This window comes from Palaemon carinicauda, chromosome 16 (assembly GCF_036898095.1).
Source record: "Palaemon carinicauda isolate YSFRI2023 chromosome 16, ASM3689809v2, whole genome shotgun sequence".
NCBI classification, from domain to species: Eukaryota; Metazoa; Arthropoda; class Malacostraca; order Decapoda; family Palaemonidae; genus Palaemon; species Palaemon carinicauda.
Genome location: NC_090740.1, coordinates 132250012 through 132263815, shown reverse-complemented (window position 1 = coordinate 132263815; position 13804 = coordinate 132250012). Strand labels below are relative to the sequence as shown.

At 40.1% G+C, this 13804-nt stretch overlaps 1 protein-coding gene across 1 annotated transcript in view; it reads right to left on the bottom strand.

Moving 5' to 3' along the window:
• Positions 1–1024: 1024 nt before the first annotated feature.
• Positions 1025–13804, bottom strand: part of LOC137655882 (zinc finger CCCH domain-containing protein 15) — a 77122-nt gene continuing 64342 nt past the window's right edge. Inside the window, exons 8-9 of the mRNA XM_068390102.1 lie at positions 7383–7506; positions 1025–3507 (exon numbers count right to left, since the gene is read on the bottom strand). Of these exons, the coding sequence (XP_068246203.1) occupies positions 3338–3507; positions 7383–7506 (294 nt within the window). The 3' untranslated portion in view covers positions 1025–3337. The remainder of the gene's footprint in view (positions 3508–7382; positions 7507–13804) is intronic.

The following is a 13804-nucleotide window of genomic DNA, read 5'->3' as shown; positions in this document are numbered from 1 at the left end:
TGCATCAGCAGCAGAAACCTAGGATTTCAATAACATTTATCATGTAAAAGGGTGATGTACTCATATGTTACCAGTTATATGGCGCTGGGCCTTATAAGATCATTCAGCACCCAAGTGCATCAAGGGTAAAATTTTAATAGAAGTTACACTATGAGGTAACAGTTAGAAGAGGCTGGACAGCAGGATGAAAGAAAAGCAAGAGTGCAAGTAAAGTAGAAGTATATAATGCAATTATGGCTAGGAGTCAAAGGGACATTCCAAAGACCTTAAGTAATGTCTACAGCTGCACTGATGGCACTCCCTCCTCCATAAGGAATAAAACCTTGAATACAGATAGGACATCAATGGAAAATCCCAAAGGATAATCACAAGGAGAAGACTTCTTAAACCCTCCCCTTCTTTTCATTAGTCAAAGGACCAAAAAGTGGAATGAGAGAGCTAGCTGAACAGATGGTAACCCAAAACCCCTCCACAGAAGTTAACATGAACAAATCTAGCCAATTGCAAATAAACTTGACCTAATCACCACTTGTTTCTCAATCTTACAAACCAAGTCTTTCAAAGAAGACTGAGATGAATCAATTGTATGAACATACTGTAGTACAAAATAAACATACAGTAAACTTGTAACCAAAGTGAAAATACACCCTGTAAGTTTATTAGTAAATCTCCAATACGGAAACAGGTTGTCTCAAGAGGAACAGATAACAAAACATTATCCCTGACATACTGAACAAAACACTATTATAAGATAAATACTAATACTGTGGGTACAAAAGCTTCTCTGTCTGATCCCTTTAACTATCACTTTCATATCTTCCAATATTCTCTGACTTCACTATCCAACTGTTTAAATTTCATCACAATTTTTTTTTACTAAAAAACTTGATTTTTTCACCTATGCAAAACAATATGTGTAATTCAGTGGCTCAATACTAAAATACATAATATTAAAACTTACATGTGTAAGATGTTTCATGGCAGAATTACAAGAGGATAGGCAGAAGGATACTGAAATAAGGTGACCATACAAACTTTTAATAATATTCAATCATTAATCTAGACAAAAGAAAGGCATTTACTCATAAAGAACTATGCCAAGTTATAGTGAACCTTTCAGCAGTCAGCTCAGTCTAATTAACAGTACACAATATATCACATTTGTAATTCATGCCATTTTACTTCAAAATAATTCAGCTAAACCCAAACAATACAAAAGAAACATATATTTCAAGTATATTAAATTCAAATACCAGTAGCTCCAAGAATTTTAGTCAGCCTCTGAAGTAAATAATAGCTGGTTTAAATGAAGTTCCCCTGAATTTAATAGAACTTGGGTAGTATATTAAGCTTAGTAAGTAAAAAACATACCAGTAACAGACAGGTATATAGATGGACGGACAGGAAAAGTTCTAACTGGTTCCTGGCCTTCTGGTATGGTTAGCAAATAAAATACCAATATGCAAGAATGAATAATGGAAAATCACAGCAAATTCTGGCAGAAATTTTTTGACAAATTAGAATTGAATAAGAACTGAAATAGAATATATGCCAGAATCCCAAAGGTAAGCTATCTTATTGTTTGTTCTTCTTATAGTTCTGAACGAATCTGTGTATGTGCTTGTGTGAGCTCCTATGGGACTGATATTTGTAAATCAAGCATCAAATGTTAAGTTACACTTTAGATTTTTAAGATGGCAATTAGTTAAAAATAACCTGGAATACCAGTCGAGTGGCAGTTTTATCATCTACATGGAATGAGACAAGGTCTCCTGAATCAAGAATTTTTTATGACTCAATATTTTTCTTCCTTTGCATCCTTTGCAAGTGTTTTACACTATGAATATAACAAATATAATGCTGAAAGGTGTAATTTAAAATTTTAATATCTATATCAATTGCTAATATGTTGTTAATACATTATTCCAAAGTTGTAGTAATCTGAAGATGAAATGCATAATTTTTATCTCTTATGAACATGATTTCATATAACATATGACTGTAGAAAAAGATTGCAATTAAAACAGATGCACTTAAAACAGAAAAAAACCTAGTACTGTAGTGTACTGTACTTTTAAAAAGAGAGCAAAAGAGAAATTGATACAATTTCTTTCTCATCCCACGTTAACTTTTAAACTGAACTTAACAACCTAGTTGAAAGAAAGAAAAAAGCTAGATTCTGTAAATTCTCTGGGCTACATAATTTCAAGAATCTGAAAAACCTTTTTTTTTTTTTTTTTGAAAATGTTCATGACCTCAAACATTGTGAAGAAAACAAATATAAATATTCACCCAAAAAATTTGCATAGGAAATAGAATACGAATGTCTTAGCAAAAAAGGGACCACTAACGTAAGTACCGTGAATCTGATGCTAATGTACCAAACATAACTGCAACTATCATATTTAATGGCATATAGAACACATGGAGGAGTAGCACCCTAATTCCAGTGTCTCATTATCTCCATATACATTATAAGAAAAAGCCTGCACACCTCTTGTTTGTTGGGGGGGAGGGGTAATGAAGATGAGGTTAATGAAGACAAACTATTCACCTGATCCTAAGTATTCAACACCATTTTTGCCGGCTCCATTCCTTTCCTTTTTTCCATGTAATTATTGTACAGTAACATATTACAATAAAAAATTTATACTAAACAATAGCTATTTTTTCTTTGCTAAACTTTTGTCCTTATATTTTTTTGTTAACCTGTACCTTATCCAATTCATCCTTTACTTCTACATTTGATATTAAGTATAGCCATTTATAAGCATGCTTTCATCCAAAAGTTCATTGGAAATTGTTTATATTATGCAAGGACCAAACCAATGCTTATCATCACTCTAAAATTCTAAAAACCAAATAATATTACAGTACAGTACCGCTGGTTAAGTAATAGCTGGGGTAGGTAGATATATGAATAGGGGGACTATGGTAATAAGTGTCTGGATCAATATTTAGCCTAAAGGACACCTCACCTCAACATATTAAATACAACAATTGTTAATAAAGCTGCTTATGGGGGGAAAACCTGCCTTTTATGCCAAGAAATATGATATGTGTCATAACTTAATCACTATAGAAAAAAAAAAAATTAAAAGGGTAAAACCAATATGGTAAACTACATTAAACCATTAAATATGCAACGAAAGCAAATGTCACTTCTGACAGACACATGAAGTAACAATCAAAAAGTTTACTTTCTTGATTAATGTACAGCATATAATTTCATTTACTCTTAAAAAATTAGTATCAGTACTGTAGCCAAAAGACCCAGCAATGATTAGTGTTTATCCAGTGCATCAAACTCTTAGTAAGCTAATGAGTCCTGAAGTTACTATACAGTCATATCTTCTAGTTCCTCTTCTAGTTCTTCTAAATCATCATCATCACCATCAAATAGGTCTTCATCAATATCAACTGATGCTTCCCCTTCACTCACACCTCCTACAGCGCCTTCATCTCGTGATAGACCATTTTCTGCATTTCCATCAGCTTTAGGTGTAGCTGGAAAAAATAAAAATATATAAAAGAAATCTGTATATAAGAAAGAAATAAGCGAGCCTCAACCCTTGCAAAAAATTCTACTATCCAGTCATTCCATTCTCAAGTAAATGGTGAACTCAATACTAACAAGGTACTTACTTAAAAACGGCCAAGAAACACTAATCACCCAAACCAATACGAATCACAGAAAAAGATACCCATTTGACTCGTAACACGACAACCCCCATTTGACTCATTATCACATATAAAATAATATTCGGATAAAAGCCATAGTCCTTACTATCTATTAGGACTACCTAAACATTTTTCATATGGAAAAATAAGTGTCAGAAATAAATTATATAAGAAATGTCCCACAACAAACACTTTTTTTAGCAGAACATTATTCTTACTAGTAATATGCTGAACAGCAAATCAATTGCTAAATGGAATTACTGGCGTCATGCCAGTGTCTTCTCAAATATTACCCTTTATCAGTAGGCTTCAAATATACTATATAGAAAACAAATGTGGTCATATTTTACACATAAAATAAAATGTGGTAGACTGAAATAAAAGTAGACTGAAATAAAAGTTAACACTAATTATACCTAGCTGTCCACCTGTAACATCAAGTTTAACCTTTGCTACACAAAAATTGGGACGCATAGATTTGTCAAAGAAAAAATAAAATTTGTATAGTTCCCATAGTTTAGTATTTTGTTTTCTTTGTTACCATGATAAATAGAACATATATTTAGTTCTGGAAGACATATTTTGTGTTTTGAATGAGATTTCTAAAATAAATTTCTTCCTTTCTATTGCATTTAGCTATTATTTTCTGTAGTGCAAAATATAGACTAACATAATTGTTTACTGTACTGCAATGTATTTATTATTTGAATCATATAAATACGTGTAGGTTTATTTGGTGTGTATTTAATACACACTTTATAAGGAACAATTTTTTTTTTCCTACTACTATGTATGTGTACAGTCTCGATACAGTAGTGTCAGCTTGAGATCAGCTGATTACAACCATAAAAGATTGATGCAGAGTATAAATTTACAGGTATTGTGTCGTATTTAATAGATACTTTGTTTTTTTTTAAGGAATCAAAGATTATTTTTTTATATAACATGACAACAGGATGATTACAGTATCATGACACAGCTTAACTAACGTATGGTAATTTACATAGTCCGACTTACGACCAGATCGGGTTACGATCTGTTGGTCGGAACTAAAAGTTGTCGTAAGTCGATTAGTACCTGTACAAAACAAGAGGTTTAGAGAAAAATTTAAATTTTAAGATCAAGAAGCTTCGTAGATCCCAAAATGAATAAATTAGGTGACTAGATCATTTACTGATGGTGGATATGTACCAGACTCTCCTAGGGAACATTATGGCATCTACACTGAAGGTTATGGTAGACTTCAATGATTTTATTTCATCTACATTGCACAACTTGATCAACTGGATGAGTTAAGAATTTGTTGATTTTCTTTTTTACTTATTTCTATTGTCTCAAGCAAGTCCAATTCAACTTGAAAACTTTCAAAAGATAACCTGGGTTTTCAATAAATAAAAAATCATCTAAGTGCAAAATAAGATGCATATTAAAGAACTTTTTCCAATGTATTATTTTATGTCAAATAACTATAGGAACTTTCAAAACCTAGGCTAGCTACCTGTGGTACCGAGATCCTTATGATTTCATATAAATATCTGGTCTTATGGATAAGCAGTGAATTGATAAGAACAAGTTGCATTCAGCAGCATCGCACCAAACCCTATCCTTCAAAAATTTCAGATTTTGCTAGTCTGTGCATGAATTCGTACATCTTTTTGCACCCAATAATGTAGAGTACAGTACAGTACTTTTTAAAAGATTTCTTAATTTTTATTTTATTTTGCCCTTAAATTATTCTTAATTCATTATACATTGCACACAAGTTTTTTATCTTCGAAAGTTTTCAAGTCAAAAGGGTCATATCCAAGCAACTTGCGTGTTGGCTTGTCAATATTAGTTTGATTTTTGTTGACGAGACACTAACCAAGAGAACTTTTGCTTGGTGTTTCATTAGGGTTCCTCTTTATGTCAATCTCTTCAGTTACTGGGTATTAAAGACTTTATGTACAGTAAGATACGAAACTGTACATAGTCGTCGTCGGCGCCCACTCGTGTCCGAGTATTGGGTTCTGTCGTTAGCCATCAGCCTCCTATCTATGGGGTGGGTGCTTATGTCTGATGTGGCTGTTAAGTCCTAGTCTGTGGTGGAAGAGTCGCGGACAGTGTTCACAAGGGAGGGTAGGTGGTGGGCGGGGCTGTTCTAATTGCTCTCTCCTTCTCCTCCTCCTAGCCTCCTCATTTTGTCTCCTCCTCTCCTCGAAGTCCACAGTGCCATGGTGTACTGTGCTCCTCCAGGTTTTCCTGTCCCTGGCTGTTTCTTCCCATGAGGAAGGATCAATGTCAGTTAGAGCCAGGGTGCGCTTTAGTTGATCTTTATAGCGCATTTTCGGGGCTCCTCGTGGTCTGGTGCCCTGGGTCAGTTCTCCGTAGAATATTTTCTTTGGGAGCCTAGATGGATCCATCCTATGCACGTGTCCTATCCAGCGGAGGCAGTGGTGGATGATGGTGGCCTCCACGCTGGTCAACGAGGCACGTTCTAAGACTTCAATGTTGGTGGTGTGGCTCTCCCAGGGGATTTTCAAGATCTGCCTCAGTTTCATTTGTTGGAAGCGTTCTAGGTTTTTAAGATCGTTTCTATATAGCGTCCATGTTTCACATGCATACAGGAGCGTGGAGAGGACTACTGCCCTGAACACCATTATTTTGGTGGTCATTGTCAGTGCGTGGTTGTTAAATACGCGGCAGTTGAGTTGGCCGAAGGCGGAGTGGGCTGCCCTGATCCTGTTCTCCACGTCCTTTTTGCTTGTGGGAGTTGATGTTAGTATGCTCCCTAGGTAGGAGAACTGGTCCACCTGTTCTAACGGTTGGTCATTCACTGTGGTATTGAAGTTTGGGAGCATCAGTCCTGGTGGATGTTGGACGAGGGTCTTGGTTTTGTCTGTGTTGACTTGCATCCCAAAACGTTCGTAGGCAGAGTTGTATGCATCAGCAAACGACTGCAGGTCCTCTGCCGTCTGACCTGGGGTGGCATTGTCGTCAGCATACTGCAGTTCTCGCACTGCACACAAGGTGGTCTTGGTTCTGGCGCGGAGTCTAGCGAGGTTGAAAGCGCCTCCATCCATCCGTTTCCGCATGTATATAGTATTGCTTTAACATTTTATGTAGGGAAATTTTAGCTTTTTTTTATGTTCCTTGGAATTATTAGCTTAACACCAGCTTTCATAAAAAAAAAAAAAAAAACACCATTTGTTGTTAACCAGATTTACCTTACACCTCACAATGGCCAAAACCCTCCCCCCTGGCAACTAATTTCTGTCTTGCATCATCACTCCTGTGTGCATCTCCCACAACACAACATCAGCTCAAGAGAGTTGTATCATGATTCAGACTAACGGTGTAGAACTTCGTACATGAATGGTTAGTGGTGCTGTACTGATACTTTTCCTTTCAATCTTTATTGTACTAGTACATTCATTGTGTAACAATGTAATATTATTGTTATATTAACCACTGTGGAGTGCTTCAATGCCACGAGTCGATCTCCTAAAGACAGCGAATACTTATGAGCTTTACCTTAGCTAATCAAGCTGTTCTGTACTGATAGTACTGTACATATATTACAGTAATACACACTACAATATCAGTGAGCGTTGTTAGATAGGAAACACAGTGTTTTGTCAGTATTGTACGTAAGATAGAGAAAAAAAAACCTTTCACCGTATTACCTAAAATCTACCCTAAAATTCTTACAAGTCACTCACCTGCATTCAAATCAAGATCAGCTCGGAGCTGTGTCAGTCGATCAGGGTTTGCTATAGAAAGCCCAGTAGCAGTTTCTGCTTCTTGGTATTCCGAGAGCAAGTCATTCACATTGATCTCCTTATACTAAAAAGAAAAAAAAAAAGAAAATTTATCATTTCAATAAAAGAACAGCATAAAATGTTTAAAGGAAAACAAATTTATAAAATAAATTAGTGCTATAAATTCTTAATACCAAAACATTCAATAATCTAAGTATAAAAATCTTTATACAACTGTTACCCGAGGTCAATTTAACACACTCAAGCCACTCTATAACCATAAATGGATTATAGAGAGAGAAACAATTACATGTACATGAACTTATTTGTAAGGAGCTCACAATGCTTTAAGCCAACAATATTCAACTTTACCATCTTTTTAATGTAATTTCCCTTTTGTTAGAAGCTAGCTAGTAGACTGCAAATGAAAAACCCAAATAGCTGGGAAAGAAATATCTCCTTTTCAGTGACACTTAATATTGATCCCATTACACAAATTACATAAAACAATTCTTTTCCAACTTCATAAACAAAAAGCAAAAAAACTGTTCGATAATAATCACGACCCTAATTATGCTATTGAAACCCCTTATGAAGGTCAATTCACTCATGCCTACGGTATAAAAAAATTATATAAAACAAATCCAAAAATAAAACATGAAAGGTGACAACAACACTGTCATAATTGTGCTTAAAGGTCAGTTTCTTAAGGAAGGCATCCATCTAGGCATGGCCAATTTGTAGGTCGCTGTTGAGACTGATGGTTTCATAAAATGGAACAGTCAGACATTCTTTCCTGATTGCTGTCCAAAAATCCCAGCCACTGCAGGCTAAAGTTAACTTGGAGAAGCAGCAATCAGTCTCACATAAAAGGAATCAGTCATGGTACTACTCTACCCTTATTGATGTTCTCATAATCCCAGTCACTGTTGGCAGATGTCTTTTAAGGGGCAGACACAAAGTTTTCAGTGGCATCACAGCAAGCACTCTTCCTAAACAATGGTATGACTTCTGATAAGGAAGACCCAAACAAATTTCCCTTGTCACCAATATCATGAGATCAATTCTTTACGACTAGAGTCGGTAAAAGAAAAACCTTCCCATTGTGTCTCAAAAAACATTCTTGCTTACAAATTGAAAATAATTTGTATTGATATATTTACAATCGCCAAGACATCCATCATTAATGTGACAGTCATTGTTCAAGCCATGGTCACTAAAGGGGAATCACTTGCTACAGCTGAGTCTGCATTAGGTTACAAATAGGCAAAAGCTTTCACTGTCACTGAAGCAATATACTGTCTAGAAAGACAACAGGTAAACCGTTCAGAGCTTACGGCACTTAAGCAAACCGGTGTAGCAATTGTATTTTCCCTTGACCTTCCTCCCATATGCAAGTTTCTACTAATTCTACCTTTTTATACATGAAACCATTGACTTTGTAGGAAAAATTAGTCTTCTACCAAGGTTGGCTGAAAATGATCGACTGAAAACCATTCAAATGATCCTCCTGGCATTTCACGTAAAGAGTAATAAGCCTAAAAACCTTCCATCTTTACTTCATTAACATAAGCACTGTATCATCAGCTTTATCAACATCAGAGTAGTACCAGAGTACACTACAGTACATGTAATATCAAATTCCTATGTATATTGGACCATTACTTACCATTATTAGACCTTCACAAAAATATATTACTAAGTTTTTTTTACTCTTTTAATACTGCCCATTTCTACCTATATACAGTATTACTGTGAATGTTTTCTCCATTACTGTATTATTAATTGTCATTTTTTTGTTACAGTATTATTATTCTTATACATTAATTTTACAAATTGGAGTTTAAATGGCTCTCTAGAACAAATGAAGTTCAATCATCATGGTCCTGTTGTACTATTGTTATTGATATACTGTACATTAAATATGAGTGTACTGTACATACACAGAATAGCCTTTCACTCTGGCAGAGAGAAAGTGGGGCAATAATTCTACTGTTAGTACAGTATAGCTCTAAATTGTATATTGTATTATTTGCATACAATAACAGTAATATATCAGAATTTAAAAATTTACAAGCACTTTAAGCTTGGAATTTTCTTTTGCATAAAGAGTTTGAAGTGGGCCCTATTATCTGCAAAATTTGTTATCCATAGGGAAGTCTGAACGTAATATCTGCAGACAAGAAAGGCACATTCAAAATTCAAAGCTAACCACAAAAATATATAAAATAAAAATATATTTCTTACTCTGATATAATACAGAACTAGTTTAAGCTCCACCACCTATTTAGTAGATGAAAAAAAGTACCAACATATGAAAAATAGTGTAAAATATGCACGAATCACTTAAGACAGACTGGAAAACTGTTGCTAAATTATTAAAAACTTGATTGCATACAACTACTCACAATTTGATAGGGATCACGTTCTGAGAGCGGAGAATCAACCGGAAATATTCAAGACATCAACTACAAGTTGGGCAAAGAGCTAACTCATATGACAATTCGGAAATTCGTTGAAAGCTGAAGAGTTTATTATAATGATTGTTAACAGTAGAAAATTCCATTTCACCATAAAGGAGATTAACAAAGATAAACTGCAAACAGGCAATTGACTTTGTTTCTTCCGCCCCAAAAGTTCATGTTAATGGTGCGCGTGTCCTCCCTTGGCTTGAATGCCAGCATAGCAATGTTGGGTCATGCTGTCAAAAGAGAACCAGGATGCTTGCAATGTAAATATTATTCCCCCTCTGATGGTCCAGCACTTTGCTGCAGTAGAGGGGCTTGAGTGTCCCAATGATGGGCTGGGCAATGGCGGTGGGGTAGTTTATCCACCCTGGCAGGCTCAACCATACCGCTAAGGCCAGTTCTGAGAGAGCAGACCAAGACTGGACCCCTATAGGCCTTCTCCTTTATTTTAAGATAGGCAAAGGCTAGGAGAAGGAAAACTCCAAAATCGAACCAAACAAGACCCCAACGGCGGAAGAGGGCAATGCCTGTCGAGCAGGCAACAAGGCGGGCCTTGACATAACAAGAACCCGGCAGTCCGATGCAACCAACATCGGAGAAGCCGCCTGTCTCATATGTCTTGAGCCGCGGTGAAAATGATGTGGGCCAAGTGTGTAAGCGTGGCCGTTGCAAAGCCACGACCACCCAAAACAATATACCCAGCTACTGGCATTCTGTCGTTTCCTCCACCCTTCTTCATCTCTTTCTCACCATCATCATCATCATCACCACCAGCAAGTCCTGAGGCGACAGCACCGTGGGTGAAGGGGGCAGGCCTGGATAGCTGGAAGCCCTTAGCCCACGACTGCACTCAGGCGGCGAGTCTAAGATTCAGTCGCTCTCTGGTGACGGTGCCGTGACACCAGAGTTCGGCAGCTGGACCCGTGACTGGGCTGGCCTATTGAGGACACCGCAGCCCACTCCACATGGGGAGGCCCCTAGAAAAGGTGGGGTAAACATCGGACACGGCAAACCCGTCTGGTAAGCTCACCGCGGCTGGCGGGCATCCCACTAATGCGGTCGAAATAACAAGAAAAAAATATTAACCTTAGGTGCGTGGAACATCCGCACCCTCCAAGACGTGACGAACACCAACCGCCCGGAAAGACGTACAGCCCTCGTCTGCAAGGAGCTAGCCCGCTTCAATGTTGATGTGGCGGCTCTTAGCGAGACCAGACTACCCGAAGAGGGCAACATCAGGGAAGCTGGAACAGGCTACACCATCTTCTGGAAAGGTAAGGCCCTAGAGGAGCCTCGCATCCACGGTGTCGGCTTCGCCATCCGTTCCCAGCTAGTGCAGCAGCACAACCTAGCTCCCAAGGCCATCAGTGAGCGCCTGATGACTGTGCGCATCCCCATCACGCGGGACAGACATCTCACCCTGATCTTTGTCTACGCCCCGACTATGACCTCAACCGATGATAACAAAGCTGCCTTCTACACCCAGCTCGACCGCACCATCCAGGCAGTGCCCGCCAATGACAAGCTCGTTGTGCTTGGCGACTTTAATGCCCGAGTAGGCAAAGACCATCACCTGTGGGAGGGAACCATCGGCCGCCATGGCATTGGAAATTGCAACGCCAATGGCCAACTCCTACTGGGTCTGTGTGCAGAACACCAACTTGTGGTAACCAACACCATCTTCCAGGTACCAAAGCGACAAAAGACCACATGGAGACACCCACGGTCTAAACACTGGCACACCCTGGACTACGTCCTGACCAGAGCCAGATATCGAGGAGACGTCCGCATCACCCGATCCATGCCCGGAGCGGACGACTGCTGGACGGACCACAGACTCCTCATCTCCCGACTCTCCGTGACGACCCTACGACCACCCAGAAGGGCACCTGACAGCGTACCACACCAACGCTTTGATTGTAGTAAGCTCCGCAACCCACAGGTGGCACAGAAGTACAAGGAGGCCTGCGAACAATACCTCGCAGACCCTGTGGGTCAGGCCACTGTTGAGCACCACTGGACCACCCTCAGAAACGCCATGGCCCGTGCCGCGGAGGAAACACTAGGCTACACCACCAAGAAACGGCAGGATTGGTTTGATGAGAATGATGCTACCATCTCTCTTCTCATTGAAACCAAACGACAAGCACGCCTGACTTTGGAAAACCAACCAACAGCAGCTAACAAATGTGCTCACAAGGTGGCTGAAGCTGGTTGCCAGAGAGGTATCAGTGAAGCCCAGAACATCTGGTGGCAAAGAAAAGCTGCAGAAATACAGAGTTTCGCTGACCAACGTGACCTGCGCAGATTCTATGCAGCAACAAAGGAAATATTCGGTCCCACACGGTCATCAGTGGGCAGCCTGAAGGACGCGGATGGGGCCACGACCATCACCGACAGCAAGGGCATCCTGGCCAGGTGGAGGTCTCACTTTGAGAACCTCCTCAATGACCAAGCAGACACCCCAGACGATCTCCTGCGAATGACCCCGCAGCATCTCGTCAGTCACTGGATGGCACTACCACCCTCCATCCATGACTTCAACAAGGCCCTGCAGCGCATGAAGCCCGGCAAAGCCCCAGGGCCAGACAACATCCCGTTGGAGCTCCTCACTCACGGTGGCCCCGGCTTGAGGAACCGTTTGATGCTCCTTATACTGAAAATATGGGAGACCAAGACCCCCCCCAGTGACTTCCGCGATGCAAACATCACTACCATCTTCAAGAAGGGAGACAGGGAGAACTGTAACAACTACCGGGGAATATCACTACTAACTATCGCGAGTAAGATTTTCGCTCGGATTCTCCTTGACCGCCTCCTTATTCTCGCAGAAGACGTCCTGCCAGAGTCCCAGTGCGGCTTTCGACCTTCCCGCGGGACCATAGACATGATCTTCTGTGCGCGACAACTACAAGAGAAGAGCCTCGAACAACAACAGCCCATAATGTTCATCTGGGATTTGAAAAAGGCCTTCGACAAAGTACCTCGACCTGCCATGTGGGCTGTCCTCAAAAGATATGGCTGCCCACCCGATTTTGTCAAGCTGGTGCGTGCCCTCCATGACGGAATGGTTGGGAGAGTCTGCCACCAGAACTCTCTTTCAGACCCATTCCCCATCAATGGCGGCCTGAAGCAGGGCTGTGTTCTGGCCCCGACGTGTTTCTCGCTATACACCGCAGCAATGCTCAACGAGATTCCTCCAGACACACCCTCAGTCGACCTACGTTTCCGCATGGATGGAGGCGCTTTCAACCTCACTAGACTCCGCGCCAGAACCAAGACCACCTTGTGTGCAGTGCGAGAACTGCAGTATGCTGATGACAATGCCACCCCAGGTCAGACGGCAGAGGACCTGCAGTCGTTAGCTGATGCATACAACTCTGCCTACGAACGTTTTGGGATGCAAGTCAACTCAGACAAAACCAAGACCCTCGTCCAACATCCACCAGGACTGATGCTCCCCAACTTCAATACCACAGTGAATGACCAACCGTTAGAACAGGTGGACCAGTTCTCCTACCTAGTGAGCATCCTAACATCAACTCCCACAAGCAAAAAGGACATGGAGAACAGGATCAGGGCAGCCCACTCCGCCTTTGGCCGACTCAACTGCCGCGTATTTAACAACCACGCACTGACAATAACCACCAAAATAATGGTGTTCAGGGCAGTAGTCCTCTCCACGCTCCTGTATGCATGTGAAACATGGACGCTATATAAAAAAGATATTAAAAACCTAGAATGCTTCCAACAAATGAAACTGAGGCAGATCTTGAAAATCCCCTGGGAGAGCCACACCACCAACATTGAAGTCTTAGAACGTGCCTCGCTGACCAGCGTGGAGGCCACCATCATCCACCACCGCCTCCGCTGGATAGGACACGTGGATAGGATGGATCCATCTAGGCTCCCAAA